This window comes from Nycticebus coucang, chromosome 7, assembly GCF_027406575.1.
Source record: "Nycticebus coucang isolate mNycCou1 chromosome 7, mNycCou1.pri, whole genome shotgun sequence".
NCBI lineage: Eukaryota > Metazoa > Chordata > Mammalia > Primates > Lorisidae > Nycticebus > Nycticebus coucang.
In genome coordinates, this window is record NC_069786.1 from 34,281,659 (window position 1) to 34,303,479 (window position 21,821).

Here is a 21,821-nt window from a genome sequence, read left to right on the forward strand (position 1 = left end):
GACTGCCTTTGCAGTATCCCAGAGGTTCTGGTAATTCGTGTCTTGATTGTTGTTTTGTTCCAAAAATATGGTGATTTCCTTCTTAATCTTGTCTATACCCCATGTATCCTTCAGCATAAGGTTGTCTAGCTTCTATGTTTTTGTATGGGTATGCAGGTTCCTGTTGTTATTTAGTTCAACTTTTATTCCATGATGATCTGAGAAGATGCAAGGAATAATTTCTATTTTTTAAAATTTGCTGAGGTTAGATTTGTGGCCTAGGATGTGGTCGATTTTGGAGTATGTTCCGTGGGCTCTTGAGAAGAATGTGTACCTTTCAAGCTAGAAGAGGATGGTCATCGACTTTTAATCTCCTAAAACAAAATAACTTTCAACCCAGGATCCTGTACCCAGCTAAACTGAGCTTCATTTATGATGGAGAAATTAAATACTTCAATGACATTCACATGTTGAAGAAATTTGCCACAACTAAACCAGCTCTCCAGGACATTCTTAGACCTATCCTCCATAAAGACCAGCATAATTCTCCACCACAAAAGTAAACCCACCCAAAAAACTTTTGATCAAATTCCAACTTCCACAGTCGCAAAAGGATTAAAAAATGTCCACCAGTCTCTCGAAAGGCTTATCAATGCTCTCAATTAATGTGAATGGTTTAAATTGTCCTCTAAAGAGGCATAGGTTGGCAGACTGGATACAAAAACTCAAGCCAGATATCTGCTGCATCCAAGAATCGCATCTTACATTAAATGACAGATATAGACTCAAGGTGAAGGGATGGTCATCTATATTCCAGGCAAATGGAAAGCAGAAAAAAGTAGGCGTTGCAATACTGTTCACAGACACAATAGGCTTTAAACCAACCAAAATAATTAAGGATAAGGATGGGCACTTCATATTTGTTAAAGGTAATACTCAATATGATGAGATCTCAATTATTAATATTTATGCACCCAACCACAACACACCTCAATTTATAAGAGAAACTCTAACAGACATGAGCAACTCGATTTCCTCCACTTCCATAGTAGTTGGAGATTTTAACACCCCTTTAGCAGTCCTGGACAGATCCTCCAAAAAGAAGCTAAGCAAAGAAATTTTAGATTTAAACTCAACCATTCAACATCTGGACTTAACAGACATCTACAGAACATTTCATCCCCAAAAAACTGAATATACATAGGCTTTATTATAGATGGATTGTGATTCATCACCTAAGCAAAGCTCAACCTGTGGTTTAATGAATATTGGTGACCTCCATTGATGTCTGTAGGACTTTATCTATTGGAGAAAGAGACTAAGGAGAAGAAACTATTTAAAATGCATAAACATATCAGTCTTGACTGTAAATAATGCAGCAAATTTATGAACAAATTCACAGATGGCAAAGGCATAAGCAATAGGGAATAGGGTTTCCAAACATCCTATTCCCAATCCAGCCATTCACCAGTTCAAGTAAAACAAACTATAAATTAACTGTCAATAGTGGCACAAGAGCTATTCCCTACACTGGGTATCTGCCACACAGGATGTAGATATAATATTTATTTCACTGTGTCAGGAGTAAAGTACATTTCTAAGCTGTCCTTGCCTCACTTATTGGATTGAATAATAATTATAAATGTGGTTTTAAAAAACCATTTTCTTTTGTGTTTGACTTTGCAAGGATGCTTACCTCGTCAGAGCCATCTGCACAGTCAAAATCTCCATCACACCAAAATCTTGAAGAAATACAGTCCCCATTGGCACAAAGAAAATCTTTTACTGTACAGGTCTGTGGCTCTGGGAATAGAAAAATAGCATAGGGTCATTATATTATCTCAAATACATTCTAAAATTTATGACATACAACATGAGGTAATATTAAAGGAAAAAAAAGGTTAGCCAAACAGAACCAATAAATTGTTTAGTGAAAGGTCTCATGAAATGTAAATGGTACATAATATTACAACTTTTCATTTTTTTAAAAGTAATGAATAGAAAGTAGTGTTACAAAAAAACAAGTTAAAAATACAAAAGATATGGTGGGTGCTTTTGCTCAGTGATTAGTGTGACAGCTGCACACAACAGGGGCAGTGGGCTCAAACCTCACCTGGGCCTGATCAACAACAACAAAAAAACCCCAAAAGATAAATGGCGTACTGTTACTGGGACCTGATCAAACTAAGAAGCTTTTGCACAGCCAGGAACACAGTAAATAAAGCAAGCAGACAACTCTCAGAATGGGAGAATATATTTGCAGGTTATGTCTCTCACAAAGGTTTAATAACCAGAATACACAGAGAATTCAAACGTATAAGTAAGAAAAGAACAAGTGATCCCATCTCAGGCTGGGCAAGGGACTGTAAGAGAAACTTCTCTGAAGAAGACAGGCACACAGGCTACAGACATATGAAAAAATGCTCATCATCCTTAATCATGAGAGAAATGCAAATCAAAACTACTTTGAGATATCATCTAACTCCAGTAAGATTAGCCCATATCACAAAATCCCAAGACCAGAGATGTTGGCGTGGATGTGGAGAAAAGGGGACACTTCTACACTGCTGGTGGGACTGCAAATTAATACATTCCTTTTGGAAAGATGTTTGGAGAACACTTAAAGATCTAAAAATAGATCTGCCATTCAATCCTATAATTCCTCTACTAGGTATACACCCTGAAGACCAAATATCACATTATAACAAAGATATTTGTACCAGAATGTTTATTTCAGCCCAATTCGTAATTGCTAAGTCATGGAAAAAGCCCAAGCACCTATTGATCCACGAATGGATTAATAAATTGTGGTATATGTATACCATGGAATATTATGCAGCCTTAAAGAAAGATGGAGACTTTATCTCTTTCATGTTTACATGGATGGAGCTGGAATATATTCTTCTTAGTAAAGTATCTCAAGAATGGAAGAAAAAGTATCCAATGTACTCAGCCCTACTATATATTCTTCTTAGTAAAGTATCTCAAGAATGGAAGAAAAAGTATCCAATGTACTCAGCCCTACTATGAAACTAATTTATGGCTTTCATATGAAAGCTATAACCCAGGTATAACTTAAGAATATGGGGAAGGGGAAGAGGGAGGAGAGAGAGGGGGGAGGATGGGTAGAGGGAGGGTGATTGGTGGGATTACACTTGTGGTGCATCTTACAAGGGTACATGTGAAACTTAGTAAATGTAGAATGTCTTAACACAATAACTAAGAAAATGCCAGGAAGGCAATGTTAACCAGTGTGATGAAAATATGTCAAAGGTCTTATAAAACCAGTGTATGGTGCTCCATGATTGCATAATGTACACAGCTGTGATTTAATAAAAAATAAAAAAATGGCGTACTGTTTAATAAAAGTAGAACAATAAAATGAAATAAGAATCATAAAAGACCATATATGTTCATATTGTAACAGTAATCGCTAGTTGTTTGAATTCTAAGTAATTCTATTTACTTCACGTAATAAGTATTGGGAGTATTTTCTTTGGTTCTTGAGTTTTTATTAATCTCTAATAATTTTCAAATTATTCAATTTTGTCCTTGGAAAGTGCATGGAACAAGAAGGGTACATAGGGTACATTGGACAATAGCTATGTAAGTGTTGAAGAGGCAGAAGGAAACTTTTTTTTTGAAAACTGCCTGTTTGTTTATGCCATTGTTTGCTTATCTCCTGAATTACCTGTCAACTTAGATGACTTCCTAGTTAGTGATTTAATGATGGTGCAAAATACTCCACATAGGACATAAGCCAAACAGTATGACCTACTACTTGGCTTAATTCTTATCTAGAATATAACATCTGGACCATGAAGCAGGATCTCAGAAATTTGTCCCTGAATGTAATCCGTTGAACTACTGGAGATCATCTCTTGTTTAGTTTTTGTTCCCTAATAGGACCAATAGCCTTGCATGATGAAGGACGTTCTCTTGTTTTCTCTATTTATTAATTGTGGTTGGCTCTGTCACACACCATAATATTCTTACCCAGTAAAGAAGGAATGTATAACAGATATAAAATTTAAGGAATATTTACATAATCCTAAATGTCTGCACAAAGATTATGAGTAATTCATCTACATTGGGGTATTGTTCTATACAATCACTCAGTTTCTAGCTACAAGGTAACATTTTGATTGTCTGACATTATGAGGACTCCTACATTTCTATATGATGAACCCCTTAGAGAATATTGGAAGAAATGTGAAAAGTGTAATATGTGTCAAAAGGCATTTTGTTCTATGTTTGTGGTTAGTTTAGTTTAAAACATGACCTTGGGCTTTGAATAAGACAAGGAACCATAAGGTAATAGAAAAATGCTGCTAAACAGATGAATCATTCATGCACTGATACTTCTTTGTTTGGTACACATGACAATAGCAACTTTCCTTTTCATCAAATGTATTTTGCTTTAATCTTAAAAATAACTTTATTAATATTATTAATTCCCCAATAATAGTAAATTCCAGCTACTTATTGTTTATTTGTTGTTAGGCACTAGGTGAAGCTAACACCAAGTACTTGAGTTAACTTATCAGTGAATCCTCCTAAAAACTCCATAAGGTGTGCACTAAATTTAAAACTTTTTAATACAAGTAAATTGAGGCACAGAAGGGATAAGCAATGCACTCCAAATCATCGAGCACACAGAAGAGCTATTACTGGACTTCAACCAAGACAATCTGATGGATGCTAAGGCCTGTGCTTTTTCCTATTCTATGATACTGTCGCCTCCCATACAACTGAGGAAGTAATAATGCTCACATATGTGATTACAGAGATTACCATTAAAGCTCTGAGAAGTGAAGTTACTTATCTAAGGCACATGACTAGCAATGCCTATTTTACATACAATGAGATAAAACTCTTTTTCTGTTATTATTCCATGCTGAAGCCATTTTTCCCTCTTCTCTGCAAACACATGCAGTTTTAATAGTAGAGAAAAGAAATTATAGTGAAATATGTTCAATTTATTTAACAATGGGAAATAACAAAGAGATTTTCATTAGAAAAATAGAGAGCACATTTAAAACACATTGTACTTAGGTGCTTAAAAGCAGCAGAAGAAACATTTAATTTCAAGGTAATGAAGGATGTACAAACAGGATTAATTCTTCTTCTAATGTTCTAATTGCCTTTATCTTATTTAAAAGCAAGTGTGTTCATCATGTGCTAAACAGCAACAGCTTCACAGGCCTGGACATGCTTTGCTATATGGAGGGTTGAAAGTTGCTAATTTGAGGTTATAAAAAGTTATATAACCAGAAGTTGCAGGCATTGGCCCAATGCACTTGTTCTGTTAAGACTCTATTTTAATATTATTAATTATTCTGAGTCAAAATGGGTGTACTGATACAAGATACTGAGTGATTTGCTAGAAAAGCTTATTCTGGGAAAACAGAAATTGTGTATGTCTCTATCATGTTTTCAAAAATGCCAGCAAATAGACTTCTGAATAATAATTATGAATTATTTACACATATGCAAATACCACCAAAGAATGGGTTTGCTGGCTTCTTTGTATTTCTCCTCTGTATATCTCAAAATCTTTTGCCATTGGATAGCTCAAAAAGAAACTCCCTTGGGGAAAATGTTATTTAGTTATTAACTTTTTTTCTTTTTGTTTATCTTCTCTTTAATTTTTATTTCCAAATAAAGTAAAAGAACAATATTTAGACTTTGGCATGATAGCATTTTTCAGAAACTATACCTGAAACAGAACCCATTGGGAAATAAAATTTCAATGTGACATTTTTCTTAGTATTTCTAAAATGCTGTTTTCACACTAATTTTCTCTGATATTTTCTAAATCCCTGGACCAAGAGTAGATGGGGGAACCCCACATGTAAACAATTTACCAAGATTCCCATAAATCACATCTAAACAAGCCAGACTGGCAGTCAAAAAACTTTTGCAAGGCATGCATCCATGTTTTGAAAGGCTAATTTGGCTTCTATTATAAGAATAAAAAGCAGGGGTATCATGCAGACTGATCACTTCCTCCAGTACTGATGGAGGTAAAAGTTGCAGTTACAGAATTGAAAAGAGCTTTGGAAGGCATCTTTCACAAAATTCAACCCAAGTTCAGGAAAGAAAAGTGACTAAATTAAGTCATCAATTTAATGGCAGAGAAGAAAGACTTCCAGATTCTAGTTCCTCTGTTGAGTATCTAATAAACCTTTGGAGGGAAGTTCAAAAGTTATGTGAATGTGGGTGTAAGAATCTGAAAAGAATTTTTAGAAACAATCCTATACAAATAACCTTCTAACATAAATTTGGTGTGAAAGCACTAGAAATTCAAATAAGGCAGAAGCAGCTTGTCTATGAGAACCTAAATCTAGTTAATCAAATTACTTGATTTTTTAAATCTATTAGGTGGTTAGTAACTTACTAATATGAAAGGATAGATATGAAGTACTTTATTTTGAAAATCAATTACTTAGAATATTTTTGTTGATAAAGGTAGTACAGATGTTGAGATTTATCAAGTATTTCCACACATTTTATCTATATTACAAAATAGCTCCAATGAAATTTTGTTGTTTTTTAAATGATTGTTGAATCAAAGTGTCCCTTATAAACACTAAACAGGGGAAATGATGAGCAGATGATGAAATGATAAAGTACAAAAGTGACTTTAAAAGTATTTTGCTATAGTTTACTAACTACATTCATGTGCCAGATGAGATTGCAAAAACAGACCACAAATTCATTTGATGGCAGCCCATAAGATTGCAATACCATGTTTTTACTACACATTTTTCTATGTTTAGGTGTGTTTAGATGAGATATTTAACCATTATTTTACAATTGCTACAGGAGAGTCTACCAAATACTACAGGAAAGTCTACCATATTGCCTAAGTGTGTAACAGGCTATATCATCTCAGTTTGTGTCAGTAAAGTTTATGATATTTTTACAATGAGAAAATTGCCTGACGTGTATTTCTCAGAACATATCCCATCATTAAGTGTATAAGGTTGATTTGAATGTATAAGGTTGATTTACTATCTCTGGTATGTTTCACTACTTAATAATAGCTAACAATAACTTGTCAAATGTGAACCAAATAGTATAACATTGATCAATGATGTTTGGAAAATATGACAGCATATAACAGTGTCCTAACATGCGAGGACAATGATGGAAGAGTAAATATATATTTGCAATAATTTTGATATTATTAAATATTTTAATGGCATTTTAATATAGCAACAGTATTTTTTCCTAAGGCTTGTTACTATATGACTTTTCCCTGTAGAAATAATTGTATTTTTTTTCTTATTGTTCATTGACTCAGTTTCTGCCTACATAAAACTTCCAGCATTTTCAATATTCCCATTTCTTTTGGTCTATTCAAGATATTACCTTCAAACACAACTCAATTATTTAGATTCCCTTGGTTCTTCCTCTAATATACTCTTAATGTTTAACCTGTGACGTACTTTAATACTTGGGCTAACTTACCCTTACATATATAACATGTTAACATAATCTCATACTGTATATGCAGTATGTATGTGCCTTTGACTGTATATAAACTGAATATGCCTTTGACTCTCCCATGTCATGACTGTACTCTTCATTCTTGTTCACTGTCATCTCTCCAATGCAACTTCATCAATATTACTTTTCTTAGACAATGAGCTCAGAGTGAATAGAAACCAAAAAAGAACCACATATAATTGGTATTTTATGTGGAATGATTTATATTGCAACCACTTCCCTTGCTTTTTCTTAAGAGTTCTATGACTATCAGGATTTATCATTGTATTTCCACAGTGACAAGTGAGAGTCAATATTCTTTCTCCTTGCTTTCTTAAGCCAAAGGCTGACTTGTAGATGACAGCACAAAAATATTCAGCCATTAGAATACCTCAGGAAACCCCAGCAGACTCAGAAGCAGGCTACCTCTTCCTTCTTCTTTACTTCTTCCCCCAATTCAAATTTCTCCCTGAATAAAGGTCTCTAAGCCTCTGTTGCTCTCAATAGTCTTCAGTAACAGGCCATTTCCTATCAAGTAACTTATTGATGATTAATAAAATATAGATCAAAGGCTAAGCTAAGTAGACATTTTTATATTTAAGTTCTAATATACAAATGAACAGAAAATATATACGTAATATTTTATTTTTTGTATTTTTACAGTTCTGGCTCTCCCATCCTCAACCTGTCAGATTTTAATTTTAGTCATCGAACAAATGTCAGAATTTATACAGGAAGTTTTAAAAAAATTACTGTCTAAAATAGTCTAACGAGTCTTCAATGTCCTTCTTTTTTCTAAATAACCATGATCAGAAAATATACATGTGAAGAAGGAGTTATAAGGGCTCCTGTATTCAGAGTACCATATAATCATAATAACCCAGAGATTTCATATTTAATGTACTTCATTCACAAACACAAATCAGATTAAGTTTTAAAAAATATTCAAAACATTAGTTGATGTCTTACAAGCTTAATATTCAAGTGGTTTATTAAGGCTTTTACTCTACTAATTATATGCTTTAACATGGCATATTCCTATGTACATTTAGACTTCTGTAACCAGGGAAATGAATGTTTTTCATTCACAAAGATACTTATAAGAGTAGACATTATTGTTATTAATCTGCATCAAATCCTTTTCAGAAGTAGTAAATAAATATTTAATAAATGGAATTTGATTATCATCTTAAACATGCTTATATTGCTTTCTTTGTTTAAATGGAAGAGTATAAAAGTGTTAGTAAAAAATAGATTCAGAAATTAATGCTAGAATCTAGAGATACTGCCACAATTTTATATACTTTTTAGAAAATAAAATTGATCAATAATTATTATTTTAAAATTGATTACATTAAAAAGTAGCAGACAGATGATGATAATAGTGTTATTTTATTTTCAGAGACAAGTATCCTGGATATAAAAGTTGCTCACAACTCCAGAGAGAATAAATGATATTTCACTGAAAGATGCTCATGGGTGAATTTGTAACATAAAAAGATTTGAGCCTGAAATGAAATGAATACCATCCATTAAAGAATGAGATGTTTTGTACTGTCATTCAGGTCAATATATGAACTTGTACCAAGGGCTTCCTTCATTGCATACTAATGGGTTGCATTAAACCTCATGATACTTTCATACCAATTCTGAGAACTATAAGAAAATAACTTTAAGGAGGAGCATTTCAATAATTCTACCATTTGAGATCCAAGTCAATGTAGTCTTAATGTGAATATGTGTATAAAAATGTGAGCTTCAGGACAGATAGGTTCAAATTTATACCTTAACTGAAGTAAAAATTGTTATCCTGCTTATTGAATGCGCTGTCAAGCTTGCAACATTATTAGGCAAGAGATACTTACTACAGTTTTCTTCATCTGAATTATCACTGCAGTCATTTTGGCTATCACACCGCCAGTGATCTGGAATACAGTTGTTGTTTTTGCACTGGAATTCATGAGGTCCACAAGTCTTTTTATCTGTAATGGAAAAAATCAAGAGTTTGCATTGATGATGACTATGGAGACATCCCTCACAATATCCTGACTGCCATTCCAAATACATGGCATTTCCTCAGACTTTAATTCAGTTACTAAGAAGCATCTTAGGAAAAATTGAAGGCACGTGCTGAGTAACATTTATCTTTTTGTCTTGTTTCATATTGCTATTGGTCATGTTTCCATATCAAACTAAATACAAAAACAACTGATTGGAACACTAAAGCTTTGTAAAAACACATGAATCACAAAATTAAATTATACAAAACCATCCTTCCCGTTAGGATACCCCCTCTCTTATTCACCCTTTATTTCTACTAAAAAGCAGGGGAGTAGGGGAAAAATGGTTACTAATCAAATTCTGAAGTTGTCATCTTGTAGTCTTCCTCCCTAAGGAGTATTTTGTTGTTGAGACAGAGTCCCACGGTATGCCCGGAGCAGAGTGCAGTGACGTCACAGCTCACGGCGACCTCAGTCTCAGGCTGTGGGTGTCCTGCTGCCTCAGCCTCCGGAAGCCGCGGGGGTTACAGGCACTCACTGTGGCGCCTGGCTGTTTTTTTTTTTTTTTTTTTAAATCAGTTGGGGGAGTCCCACTCTCGCTCAGGCGGGTCTCGAACTCATGAGCTCAAGCAATTCTCCCTCCTCAGCCTCGCACAGTGCTGGGATTGCAGGCGTGAGCCACCCGGCCCTGCTCCCCAAGGAGTCTCAACCTACCCGCAGTTGGATGCTTTTTGTCAGTCTTGGACGTTGTGCACTCACAGACCCACAGATTACAATACTGCTCTACAAGCGTACAGAGTCTGAACATTGATAACGTGCTGTCTTCCACAAGAACCCTTAAAACAACCCCACTGAGTACCAGAGGAAGTATGTGTCAACTAGCCTTTTACTTTACAGATGATCAAACAGAAACTCTTAGAGGTTTAAGAATTTGATGAATTTTCACTATTATTTAATGGCACAGCCAATAAAAACGTATGTTTTTATTCCTGATTTAGTGGGTGCACATTACAACAAATCTAACCCGTCCACCTGAGGCAGAATCAGATATGAATGTAACAAGAATTTATTTGGTCTTGGGAGTCACGGGGCGGGGCTTCATGGAGGCCGTTACTCCGGAGCGCGTCGGGGAAGCTGCCGCAGCTCTGGAGGTCGCAGGGCGGCCGGCACCAGACACCAGGGTGCACTTTCGCGTGACGAGGTTCATCATGGAGGCAGGAGTCAAGCTAGGGATGCAATCCGTTCCCATTGCCACTGCTTGCACCATTTACCGTAAGTTCTTCTGTGAGACCAACGTGGACGCCTATGACCCTTACTTGGTCGCCATGTCTTCCATTTACTTGGCAGGCAAAGTGGAAGAGGAGCACCTGCGTACCCGTGACATCATCAATGTGTCCACCAGGTACTTTAACTCAGGCAGCGAGCCCTTTGAACTGGACTCCCGCTTCCAGGAGCTCAGAGACAGCATAGTGCAATGTGAGCTTCTCATGCTCAGAGTTCTGCGTTTCCAGGTCTCCTTTCAGCACCCCCACAAGTACCTGCTCCACTACCTGCTGTCCCTCAAGAACTGGCTGAACCGTTGCAGCTGGCAGCAAACCCCTATTGCCATCACCGCCTGGGCCCTGCTACGAGACAGCTACCACGGGGCGCTGTGCCTCCGCTTCCGGGCCCAGCACATTGCCGTGGCGGTGCTCTTCCTGGCCCTGCAAGTCTATGGAGTCGATGTGCCCGCTGGGGCTGAGGCTGAGAAGCCCTGGTGGCAGGTGTTTAGTGACGACCTTACCAAGCCAATCATTGATAATATCGTGTCTGACCTCATTCAGATTTATACCATGGACACAGAGTTCCCTTAAGGCCAAGGCCCAGGCCTGCCCAGGATTGTGGCTGAGTAGGGACGGTGATACCAACTTGGCTACCAACTTGCCGTGAAAGCTGGTCCCCAGGGGGTACTGGTGGGGGAGAACTGATTGTGCTGCTAGAGCTGGGCTGGTGAGTATCATGACGCGCTGCTGCTCTCCCCAGCAGAAATGGCCCAGATGGTGATAGGAACCCACCTCCACGGGGCAGGCCGGGAGCACACTGTGTGCAGCTGACCCAAGGCGGCTACATCTGTTTTTGTTCTTTGAGAGGACTCCTGTCTGCAATTGAGGTATGACATAATAGCAAGGAAAGACAAAGAACAGATGGGACTGTATCTCTAGGGACTTTTAAAAACCAAATTTATATAAAGTATGGATGTGCAACATAGATGGGATTTTATTTTGTCTAATAAAGATGATGCAAATTAAAGAAATTATTTAAAGTGTAAATCATGTGTTTTAACATTTCCGTTAGAGTAATAGCTAAATGAATATTGTCTAAAGCAGTGCTTCTTAAACTGTAATGTGAACAGAGTTGGTAATTTTGCTGTCAGGAAGATTGTGATTCAGTAGGTCTGGCTTTTAAATATCTGACTGGCGGTAGTATTTGCCCTTTTTCTATAAAACACACTGAGTAACAAGGTTCTAAAGTATCTAGATGTTGTGGATTCGATAACAAAAATAATAAAATTATAAACCTCAGTGAACAATTTAGAACACATTCCTTTCATATGCTTACATTAATTTCTCTTCCCAGCTATGTTAGAGATGGATAGTAAAGTTTTAAATCTCAGAATAGTAAAACAACTGAAAGAGGGTAAATTATTTGGTGGTAGTTGTTCTATATTTCAAAATGCATTTTACAGAAGACTTGAGAGGAAAAAAGCAAAAGTGACTTAGAGATAATTATAAAAATTAAATTATGATTGTCTATTGAAGATCCAGCATAGTTGTTAGCTTAGCATTTTCATAAACATGATCACATTCAATCATCATAATATTCTTCATAAGTATTATTAAATTTATTTAAATAAATGAGCAAAATAAGTCTCAAAGAGTTTAAATACTTTCTTCAATCTTACCAAAGTTTTACATAGCAAAGGAGAGATTTACATTGTGTTTAACTCCAGTAACATTTTACTGAAGAAATGCTCAAGATAAATTTCTAATGCATTTTTTGCCCAAAAAAAACCTTTTATTTACCTTCTTTCTTTTCTCCCTCCCTTTCTGCTTGCCTGCCTGCTAATGAAGACTCAGTACCTACCCTGTGTCACTATGTTTTGTAATATATCTTCTTTGCCTGAGTGACATCTAACTTTAGATTTTAAAATTGACTTTAAATATGTAGAAGTTGTAATGTGAACACCTCAGTCAATCAGGAAATATGTTTGGATGAATGGTCACTGAAAATAAGGAGTTTGGTACAGAATTATTCGAGTGATTATTTCATTTTGGCAATTAAAAAAAACTCCTCAAAACCTAATGCTCTAAGTATAGACACTAATTTAATTTATCCCTTGACATATGACACTTGTATTTTAAAGTAATGTTTAACAATTTTGGAATAACGAAATAGAAGAAAGATCACAGTAGACCAGACAAATAGACCATATGACTTAGTATTAATTCTGATCTCAAGGAGCGCAATTGCTCCTGACTGCAAAAGTTAGCAATTGGTACTGAAGAACCATTTAATTGGTGTTTTTAGTATTTTTTCTCAAGCTTTTTCACATTTTTTCTATATTTAGACATTTGTATCATAATTTTTGTTTGAAAGTGATCTGCAACTATTTCTTAACAAAAACTAGTTACAGTTCATTGTTAAGATTTCTGTTGGGGGAATGCAGAAATGGTAATGAGGAAAGGTTAATTGCCTTATGTAAGATTATACAGATTTTATGCTTCCAAGTTATTTAATTTTTTTGATCCATGACATTACCTATAAAAATTGCAAATACAAACTCTATCACTTTGATCAGCATTTCAAATTTCACTTGTGGAGAACGTACATACATATTTATATGTATGTGTGTGTATACACACATATATGTACTTATAATAGAAGAAACTATATGAGTAAGGTCTAAAAAACTAGTGTCAAATTGGCTGCACATTTTAATCTCCTGGGTAACTTTTAAAAATCCCTTTGCCCAGACTATATACCATATCAATGAAATCAGAGTGTGTGGGGTGAAACCCAGATATCAGCATTTATGAAAGTGGGCCTGGTGATTCCAATGATAATACAGGATTGAAAACCGCTGTCCCAAAGAACTGACTGTAGACTGGAACATATATATTTATACACTACAGTACTCCAGAGTAATTCATGTAAAATGCTCACAATATGTAGTATGTTGTATTAATTTATGTTGCTAAATAGCGATTGGACATCACATTATTCCCTTTTCAGTATTATAAATATGGAGAAAACTATATAGTATTTGAAAACTTGCTTTCTTTGTTTAATATGTTTTTACATGAGTTGCAAATGCAAAAACTTTCCTGGCATTTTCTTAGTTATTGTGTTAAGAAATTTACATTCTACATTTACTAATTGATCTTTACAGAAAGGAATGATGAGGGAACTCTGAAGTGGGGTACTATTTGTATGTAGGTTATAAAGTAATACCATTTCTGTGTGTACACGCATGAAATACTTCTGAAAGAGTTCAAAATTATCTGGTGATAATGATCTCTCTGGGAATAAGAGTTAAAGAAATACTCTTGTTAGTAGAATAGGTAGACAATAGTGTTGGAAGATTTAAGTTTCTCTTTAGACTCAAAGAAATCTGCTAACTACTAGAAAAATAAATGGATTTAGGACAGTCATATAATATAATATATATATTATATATAATGTAATTGCATTTCTATATATAAGCAGTAAACAAAAATGAAACAAAAAGAAGCTTGCAATGGTATCAATAAAACACATACTTAGGAATAAATCTGGTAAAATTTGTATAAGGCCTTTATACCAAAAAATAGAAAACACTGTTACAAAAAATTGAATAATACATAAATGCAAACATGTTCATGGATTAGAAAACTTAAAATTTAAATAGCCACTTTTTCATAGAATTAATACAATCACTATGAAAATTAGAGCAAGTTATTTTTTTTTTTTATGGACATTTACCCATATTTTTATTCTAAGAATTTTAGAATAATTGAGGTATTTGATCCATTTTTTCTTTTTTTAAAAAAAATTAAATCATAGCTGTGTACATTAATGCAGTCATGGGGTACAATGTTCTGGTTTTATACACAATTTGAAATATTTTCATCGAACTGGTTAACAAGCTTTCATGGCATTTTCTTACTTACTGTGTTAAGACATTTATATTCTACATTTAGTAAGTTTCACATTTACTCTTGTAAAATGAACTGTAGGTGTGGTTCCATCAATTACCCTCCCTCCACCAAGCCTTCCCCCACTTTCCCCTTTCCCCATATTCTTGGGCTATAATTGGGTTACAGGTTTCTTTTCTTTTCTGTCTTTCTTTTTTAATTTTTAAATCATAGCTGTGTACATTAATGTGATCATGGGGCACCATACACTGGTTTTATAGACCGTTTGACACATTTTCATTACACTGGTTAACATAACCATCCAGGCATTTTCTTAGTTATTGTGTTAAGAAATTTACATTCTACATTTACTAAGTTTTACATATACCCTTGTAAGATGCATTGCAGGTGTAATTCCACCAATCACCCTCCATCTGCCCTCCTCCCCCCTCCCTCCCCTCCCTTTCCCTTTTCCCCTATTCTTAGGTTATAACTGGGTTATAGCTTTCACATGAAAGCCATAAATTAGTTTCTCTTTTTTTTTTAATTAAATCATAGCTGTGTACATTGATATGATCATGGGGCATTATTCACTAGCTTCACAGACCGTTTACCAAGTTTCACATATACACTTGTAAGATGCACCGCGGGTGTAATCCCACCAATCCCCTTCCCTCCACCCACCTCCCCATCCCTCCCTTTCCCCCTTCCCCCTATTCTTAGGTTGTAACTGGGTTATAGCTTTCATGTGAAAACCCCAAATTAGTTTCATAGTAGGGCTGAGTACATTGGGTACTTTTTCTTCCATTCTTGAGATACTTTACTAAGAAGAATATGTTCCAGCTCCATCCATGTAAACATGAAACAGGTAAAGTCTCTATCTTTCTTTAAGGCTGCATAATATTCCATGGTGTACATTTACCACAATTTATTAATCCATTCGGGGATCGATGGGCACTTGGGCTTCTTTCATGACTTAGCAATTATGCATTGGGCTGCAATAAACATTCTGGTACAAATATCTTTGTCATGATGTGCTTTTTGGTCTTCTGGGTATATGCCCAGTAGAGGGAATACAGGATTGAATGGCAGATCTATTTTTAGATCTCTAAGTGTTCTCCATATCTCTTTCCAAAAGGAGTGTATTAATTTGCATTCCCACCAGCAATGCAAAAGTGTTCCCTTTTCTCCACATCCACGCCAACATCTCTGGTCTTGGGATTTTGTGATATAGGCTAGTCTCACTGGAGTTAGATGGCATCTCAAAGTAGTTTTGATTTGCATTTCTCTGATGATTAAAGATGATGAGCATTTTTTTTAATATGTCTGAAGGCTGCGTGCCTGTCTTCTTCAGAGAAGTTTCTCTTCAAATCCCTTGCCCAGCCTGTGATGGGATCCCTTGTTCTATTCTTGCTAATGCATTTGAGTTCTCTGTGGATTCTGGTTATTAAATCTTTGTTGGAGACATAACCTGCAAATATCTTCTCCCATTCTGAGGGCTGTTTGTTTGCTTTACTTACTATGTTCTTGGCTGTGCAGAAGCTTTTTAGTTTGATCAAGTCCCAGTAGTGTATTTTTGAAGCAGCTTCAATTGCCCGGGGTGGGGGGGGGTCCTCCTCATAAAATACTTGCCCAGACCGATTTCTTCAAGGGTTTTCCCTGCACTCTCCTCTAGTATTTTAATACTTTCATGTCTTAAGTTTAAATCTTTGATCCAGTGAGAGTCTATCTTAGTTAATGGTGAAAGGTGTGGTTCCAGTTTCAGTCTTCTACAGGTTGCCAGCCAGTTCACCCAGCACCATTTGTTAAATAGGGAATCTTTCCTCCACTGGATGTTTTTAATTGGCTTGTCAAAGATTAAATAATGTTAAGTAGGTGGATTCATCTCTTGGTTTTCTATTCTGTTCCAGACATCCACTTCTCTGTTTTTGTGCCAATACCAAGCTGTTTTGATCACTATTGATTTGTAGTATAGTCTGAGGTCTTGTAGCGTAATTCCTCCTGCTTTGTTTTTATTTCTGAGTAATGTCTTGGCTATTCGAGGTTTTTTCTGATTCCATATAAAACAAAGTATTGTTTTTTCCAGATCTTTAAAGTATGACAGTGGAGCTTTAATAGGGATTGCACTGAAATTATATATTGCTTTGGGTAGTATAGACATTTTAACTATGTTGATTCTTCCCAGCCATGAGCATGGTATGTTTTTACATTTTTAATATTTTCAGCTATTTCTTTTCTTAGAGTTTCATAGTTCTCTTTATAGAGATCTTTCACGTCCTTTGTTAGATAAATTCCCAAATATTTCATCTTCTTTGGCACTACTGTGAATGGGATGGAGTCCTTAACTGTTTTTTCAACTTGACTGTTGTTGGTATATATAAAGGCTACCAATTTATGAATGTTGATTTTGTAACCTGAGACGCTGCTGTATTCCTTGATCACTTCTAAGAGTATTGCAGTAGAGTCCCTAGTGTTTTCCAGATATACGATCATATCATCTGCGAAGAGTGAAAGTTTGATCTCTTCTGACCCTATATGGATACCCTTGATCACCTTTTCTTCCCTAAATGCAGTGGCTAAAACTTCCATTACAATGTTAAAAAGCAATGGAGACAAAGGGCAGCCTTGTCTGGTTCCTGATCTGAGTGGAAATGATTCCAATTTAACTCCATTCAATATGATATTGGCTGTGGGTTTGCTGTAGATGGTCTCTACCAGTTTAAGAAATGTCCCTTCTATACTGATTTTCTTAAGTGTTCTGATCTTGAAGGGATGCTGGATATTATCAAAAGCTTTTTCTGCATCGATTGAGAGAATCAAATGGTCTTTGTTTTTTAATTTGTTTATGTGCTGGATTACATTTATAGATTTACGTATATTGAACCAGCTTTGAGATCCTGGGATAAAACTGACTTGGTCATGATGTATAATTTGTTTGATGTGTTGCTGGATTCTGTTTGTTAGGATCTTGTTGAATATTTTTGCATCTATATTCATTAGTGATATCGGTCTATAATTTTCTTTTCTTGTTGGGTCTTTTCCTGGTTTGGGGATCAGGGTGATGTTTGCTTCATAGAACGTGGTGGATAGTCTTCCTTCTTTTTCTACATTTTGGAACAGGTTGAGTAATATAGGTACTAATTCCTCTTTAAAGGTTTGGTAGAATTCAGACATGAAACCATCTGGTCCCGGACTTTTCTTTTTAGGGAGGTTTTGTATGGTTGATGCTATTTCCGAACCTGATATGGGCCTGTTCAACATTTCCACTTGATTCTGGCTAAGTCTTGGAAGGTGACGTGCTTCCAAGTATGGGTCAATTTCCTTCAGATTTTCATATTTCTGAGAATAAAGTTTCTTGTAATATTCATTAAGGATTTTTTTGATTTCTGAGGAGTCTGCTGTTATTTCTTCTTTGTTGTTTCTGATTGATAAGATTAGACATTTTACTATTTTTTTCCTGATTAGGTTGGCCAAAGGTTTATCTATTTTATTGACCTTTTCGAAAAACCAGCTTTTTGATTTATTGATCTGTTGTATTATTCTTTTGTTTTCAATTTCATTTAATTCTGCTCTAATTTTGGTTATTTCTTTTCTTCTACTGGGTTTGGGGTTGGAATATTCTTCTTGAGATGTCCCATTAAGTTGTTAACTTCCTCTCTTTCTGTTCTCTTGAGGAAGGCTTGCAGTGCTATAAATTTCCCTCTTAGAACTGCCTTTGCGGTGTCCCAGAGGTTCTGATAGTTTGTGTCTTCATTGTTGTTTTCTTCCAAAAAATTGGCGATTTCTTTCTTAATCTCATCTCTGACCCAGCTATCATTCAGCATAATGTTATTTAACTTTCATGTTTTTGTATGAGTATGCAGATTCCTGTTGTTACTCAGCTCAAGTTTTATTCCACGGTGGTCTGAGAAGATGCATGGAACAATTTCTATTCCTTTAAATTTACTGAGGTTAGACTTGTGATCTAAGATGTGATCGATTTTGGAGAAAGTTCATCGGCTGATGAGAAGTATGTGTATTCAGTTTTGTTTTGATGAAATGTTCTGTAGATGTCTGCTAAATCCAAATGTTGGATGGTTAGGTTTAAATCTAAGATTTCTTTGCTCAGCTTCTTGTTGGAGGATTGATCCAACACTGCCAAAGGAGTGTTGAAATCTCCGACTATTATGGAGCTGGAGGAAATCAAGTTGCTCATGTCTGTTAGAGTTTCTCTTATAAATTGAGGTGCATTCTGGTTGGGTGCATAGATTCTAATAATTGAAATCTCATCATATTGAGTATTACCCTTAACAAAGATGAAGTGACCATTCTTGTCCTTCCTTAATTTTGTTGGTTTAAAGCCTATTGTATCTGAAAATAAAATTGCAACACCTGCTTTTTTCTGATTACCATTTGCTGAAATATGGATGACCATCCTTTCACCCTGAGTCTCTATTTGTCTTTTAGGTTAAGATGTGACTTTTCTATGCAACAGATATCTGGCCTGAGTTTTTGTATCCAGTCAGCTAACCTATGCCTCTTTAGAGGACAGTTTAAGCCATTCACATTAATGGAGAATATTGATAAGTCTGGTGAAGTTTTGGGTATCGAGTTTTTCAAAAGTCCAGTGGCCATTTTTAATCCTTTCGCCGGTGTGGAAATTGGAGTTTGATCCGAAGTTTCTGAGTGAGTTTACTTTTGTGGTATAGGATTGGGTTGGTCATTATGGAGGATAGGTCTGAGAATATCCTGAAGAGCTCATTTGGTTATGGCAAATTTCTTCTACATATGAATATCATTAAAGTATTTAATTTCTCCATCATAAATGAAACTCAGTTTAGCTGGATACAAGATCCTGGGTTGAAAGTTATTTTGCTTTAGGAGATTAAAAGTCGGTGACCACCCTCTTTGGCTTGAAAAGTTTCAGCAGAGAGATCTGCAGTCATTCTAATATTCTTCCCTTTGAAGGTAATGGTTTTCTTTCTCCTGGCAGCTTTCAGGATTTTCTCCTTCATATTAACTTTAGTGAAGTTAATTATGATATGCCTGGGGGATGTCTTATTGGGGTTGAGTCGTGCTGGGGTTCTGAAGCTGTCCGCTATCTGAATTTCAGAATCTCTAGGCATGTCTGGAAAATTCTCTTTCATAATTTCATGCAGAAGGGCCTCTGTGCCCAGCGAGGCCACTTCATCTGTTTCTGGAACTCCCATGATTCGGATGTTCACCTTCTTCGAATTATCTCAGAGCTCTCTGAGAGAGTGATCCATTTTTGCTTTCCATTTCTCTTCCTCTTTGAGAGTTTGGGAGCGTTCAAAGGCTTTATCTTTGATGTCAGAAATTCTTTCTTCTGCTTGCTGCATTATGTTGCTGAGGGATTCTACTGTATTTTTCATATCTTTGAGGGCTGCAAATTCTTGCTTCCGGGTGTCTAAGTTTTTGGTGGTTTTGTCTTTAAATTTGTTAAATTCTTGAGACAACTTTTGAATTTCTCCTCGAATTCCTAATTGCAAGGATTAACAAGATTCCTTTGTTAATCTTGTCTGCAATCCAAATTCTGAATTCGATTTCTGACATCTCAGCCAGTTGTTTATGAATGGGATCTTCAATTGCATCTGCCATAAAATGCTCGCCCAGACCGATTTCTTCAAGGGTTTTCCCTGCACTCTCTTCTAGTATTTTTATAGTTTCATGTCTTCAGTTTAAATCTTCCATCATGTGAGAGTCTTAGTTAATGTTGAAAGGTGTGTGTCCAGGTTCAGTCTTCTACAGGTTGACAGCCAGTTCACCCAGCACCATTTGTTAAATAGGGAATCTTTACCCCCACTGAATGTTTTTAATTGGCTTGTCAAAGATCAAATAACAGTAAGTAGCTGGATTCATCTCTTGGTTCTCTATTCTGTTCCAGACATCTACTTCTCTGTTTTTGTGCCAGTACCATGCTGTTTTGATCACTATCAATTTATAGTATAGTCTGAGGTCTGGTAGTGTGATTCCTCTTGCTTTGTTTTTACTTCTGAGTAAGGTCTTGGCTATTCAAGTGTTTTCTGATTCCATATAAATTGAAGTACTATTTTTTCAAGATCTTCAAAGTATGACAGTGGAACTTTAATAGGGATTACATTAAAATTACATATTGCTTTGGGTAGTGTGGACATTTTAACAATTTTGATTCTTCCCAGCTATGAGCATGGTGTGTTTTTCCATTTGTGAACATTTTCAGCTATTTCTTTTCTTATAGTTTCATAGTTCTCTTTATAGAGAGAAGTTCGTTATGTAAACTCCCAAATGTTTCATCTTCTTTGGCACTGCTATAAATGGAATAGAATTCTTAACTGTTTTTTCAGCTTGACTATTGTTGGTATATATAAAAGCTATCAATTTATGATGATTGATTTTGTAACGTAAGATGCTGCTGTATTCCTTGATCACTTCTAAGAGTTTTGTTGTAGAATCCCTGGTGTTTTCCAGATACACAATCATATCATCTGTGAAGAGTGAATGTTTGATCTCTTCTGACCCTATATGGATACCCTTGATCACCTTTTCTTCCTTAATTGCAGTGGCTAAAACTTCCATTACAATGTTAAAGAGCAGTGGAGACAATGGGCAGCCTTGTATGTTCCTGATCTGAGTGGAAATGATTTCAATTTACTCCATTCAATACGATATTGGCTGTGGGTTTGCTGTAGATGGCCTCTATCAATTTAAGAAATGTCCCTTCTATACGAATTTTCTTAAGTGTTCTGATCATGAAGGGATGCTGGATATTATCAAAAGCTTTTTCTGCATCGATTGAAAGAATCACATGGTCTTTATTTTTAAGTTTGTTAATATGTTGAATTACATTTATAGATTTACATATATTGAAGCAGCCTTGAGACCCTGGTATAAATCCGACTTGGTTATGGTGTATAATTTTTTTGATGTGTTGTTGGATTCTGTTTATTAGGGATCTTATTGAGTATTTTTGCATCTATATTCATTAGGGATGTTGGTCTATAATTTTCTTTTCTTGTTGGGTCTTTTCCTGGTTTGGGGATCAGGGTGATGTTTGCTTCATAGACCGTGTTGGGTAGTCTTCCTTCTTTTTCTACATTTTGGAACAGGTTGAATAATATAGGTACTATTTCCTCTTTAAAAGTTTGGTAGAATTCTGACGTGAAGCCATTTGGTCCTAGGCTTTTCTTTTTAGGGAGATTTTGTATAGTTGATGCTA

The 21,821-nt window shown here is 35.6% G+C and overlaps 2 protein-coding genes across 2 annotated transcripts in view; one reads left to right on the top strand and one right to left on the bottom strand.

Moving 5' to 3' along the window:
- LRP1B (LDL receptor related protein 1B) overlaps nucleotides 1–21,821 on the bottom strand; it is a 2,318,354-nt gene that overhangs the window by 218,145 nt on the left and 2,078,388 nt on the right. The window contains exons 67-68 of the mRNA XM_053597274.1: nucleotides 9,339–9,455; nucleotides 1,676–1,782 (exon numbers count right to left, since the gene is read on the bottom strand). Coding sequence (XP_053453249.1) covers nucleotides 1,676–1,782; nucleotides 9,339–9,455 — 224 coding nt within the window. The remainder of the gene's footprint in view (nucleotides 1–1,675; nucleotides 1,783–9,338; nucleotides 9,456–21,821) is intronic.
- On the top strand, nucleotides 10,637–11,326 carry LOC128590114 (cyclin-Q-like). Its single transcript, XM_053597273.1, has 2 exons — nucleotides 10,637–11,236; nucleotides 11,297–11,326. Exons 1-2 carry the CDS (start codon nucleotides 10,682–10,684, stop codon nucleotides 11,324–11,326), a joined length of 585 nt encoding a protein of 194 aa, XP_053453248.1. The 5' UTR covers nucleotides 10,637–10,681.

Bases quoted from the DNA above. Each gene is read 5' to 3' on its own strand.
- LOC128590114 (XM_053597273.1), top strand. From the start codon at position 10,682: ATGGAGGCAGGAGTCAAGCTAGGGATGCAATCCGTTCCCATTGCCACT. The intron at 11,237-11,296 runs GTGTTTAGTGAC...GACCTCATTCAG, and splicing joins CTGAGAAGCCCTGGTGGCAG to ATTTATACCATGGACACAGA.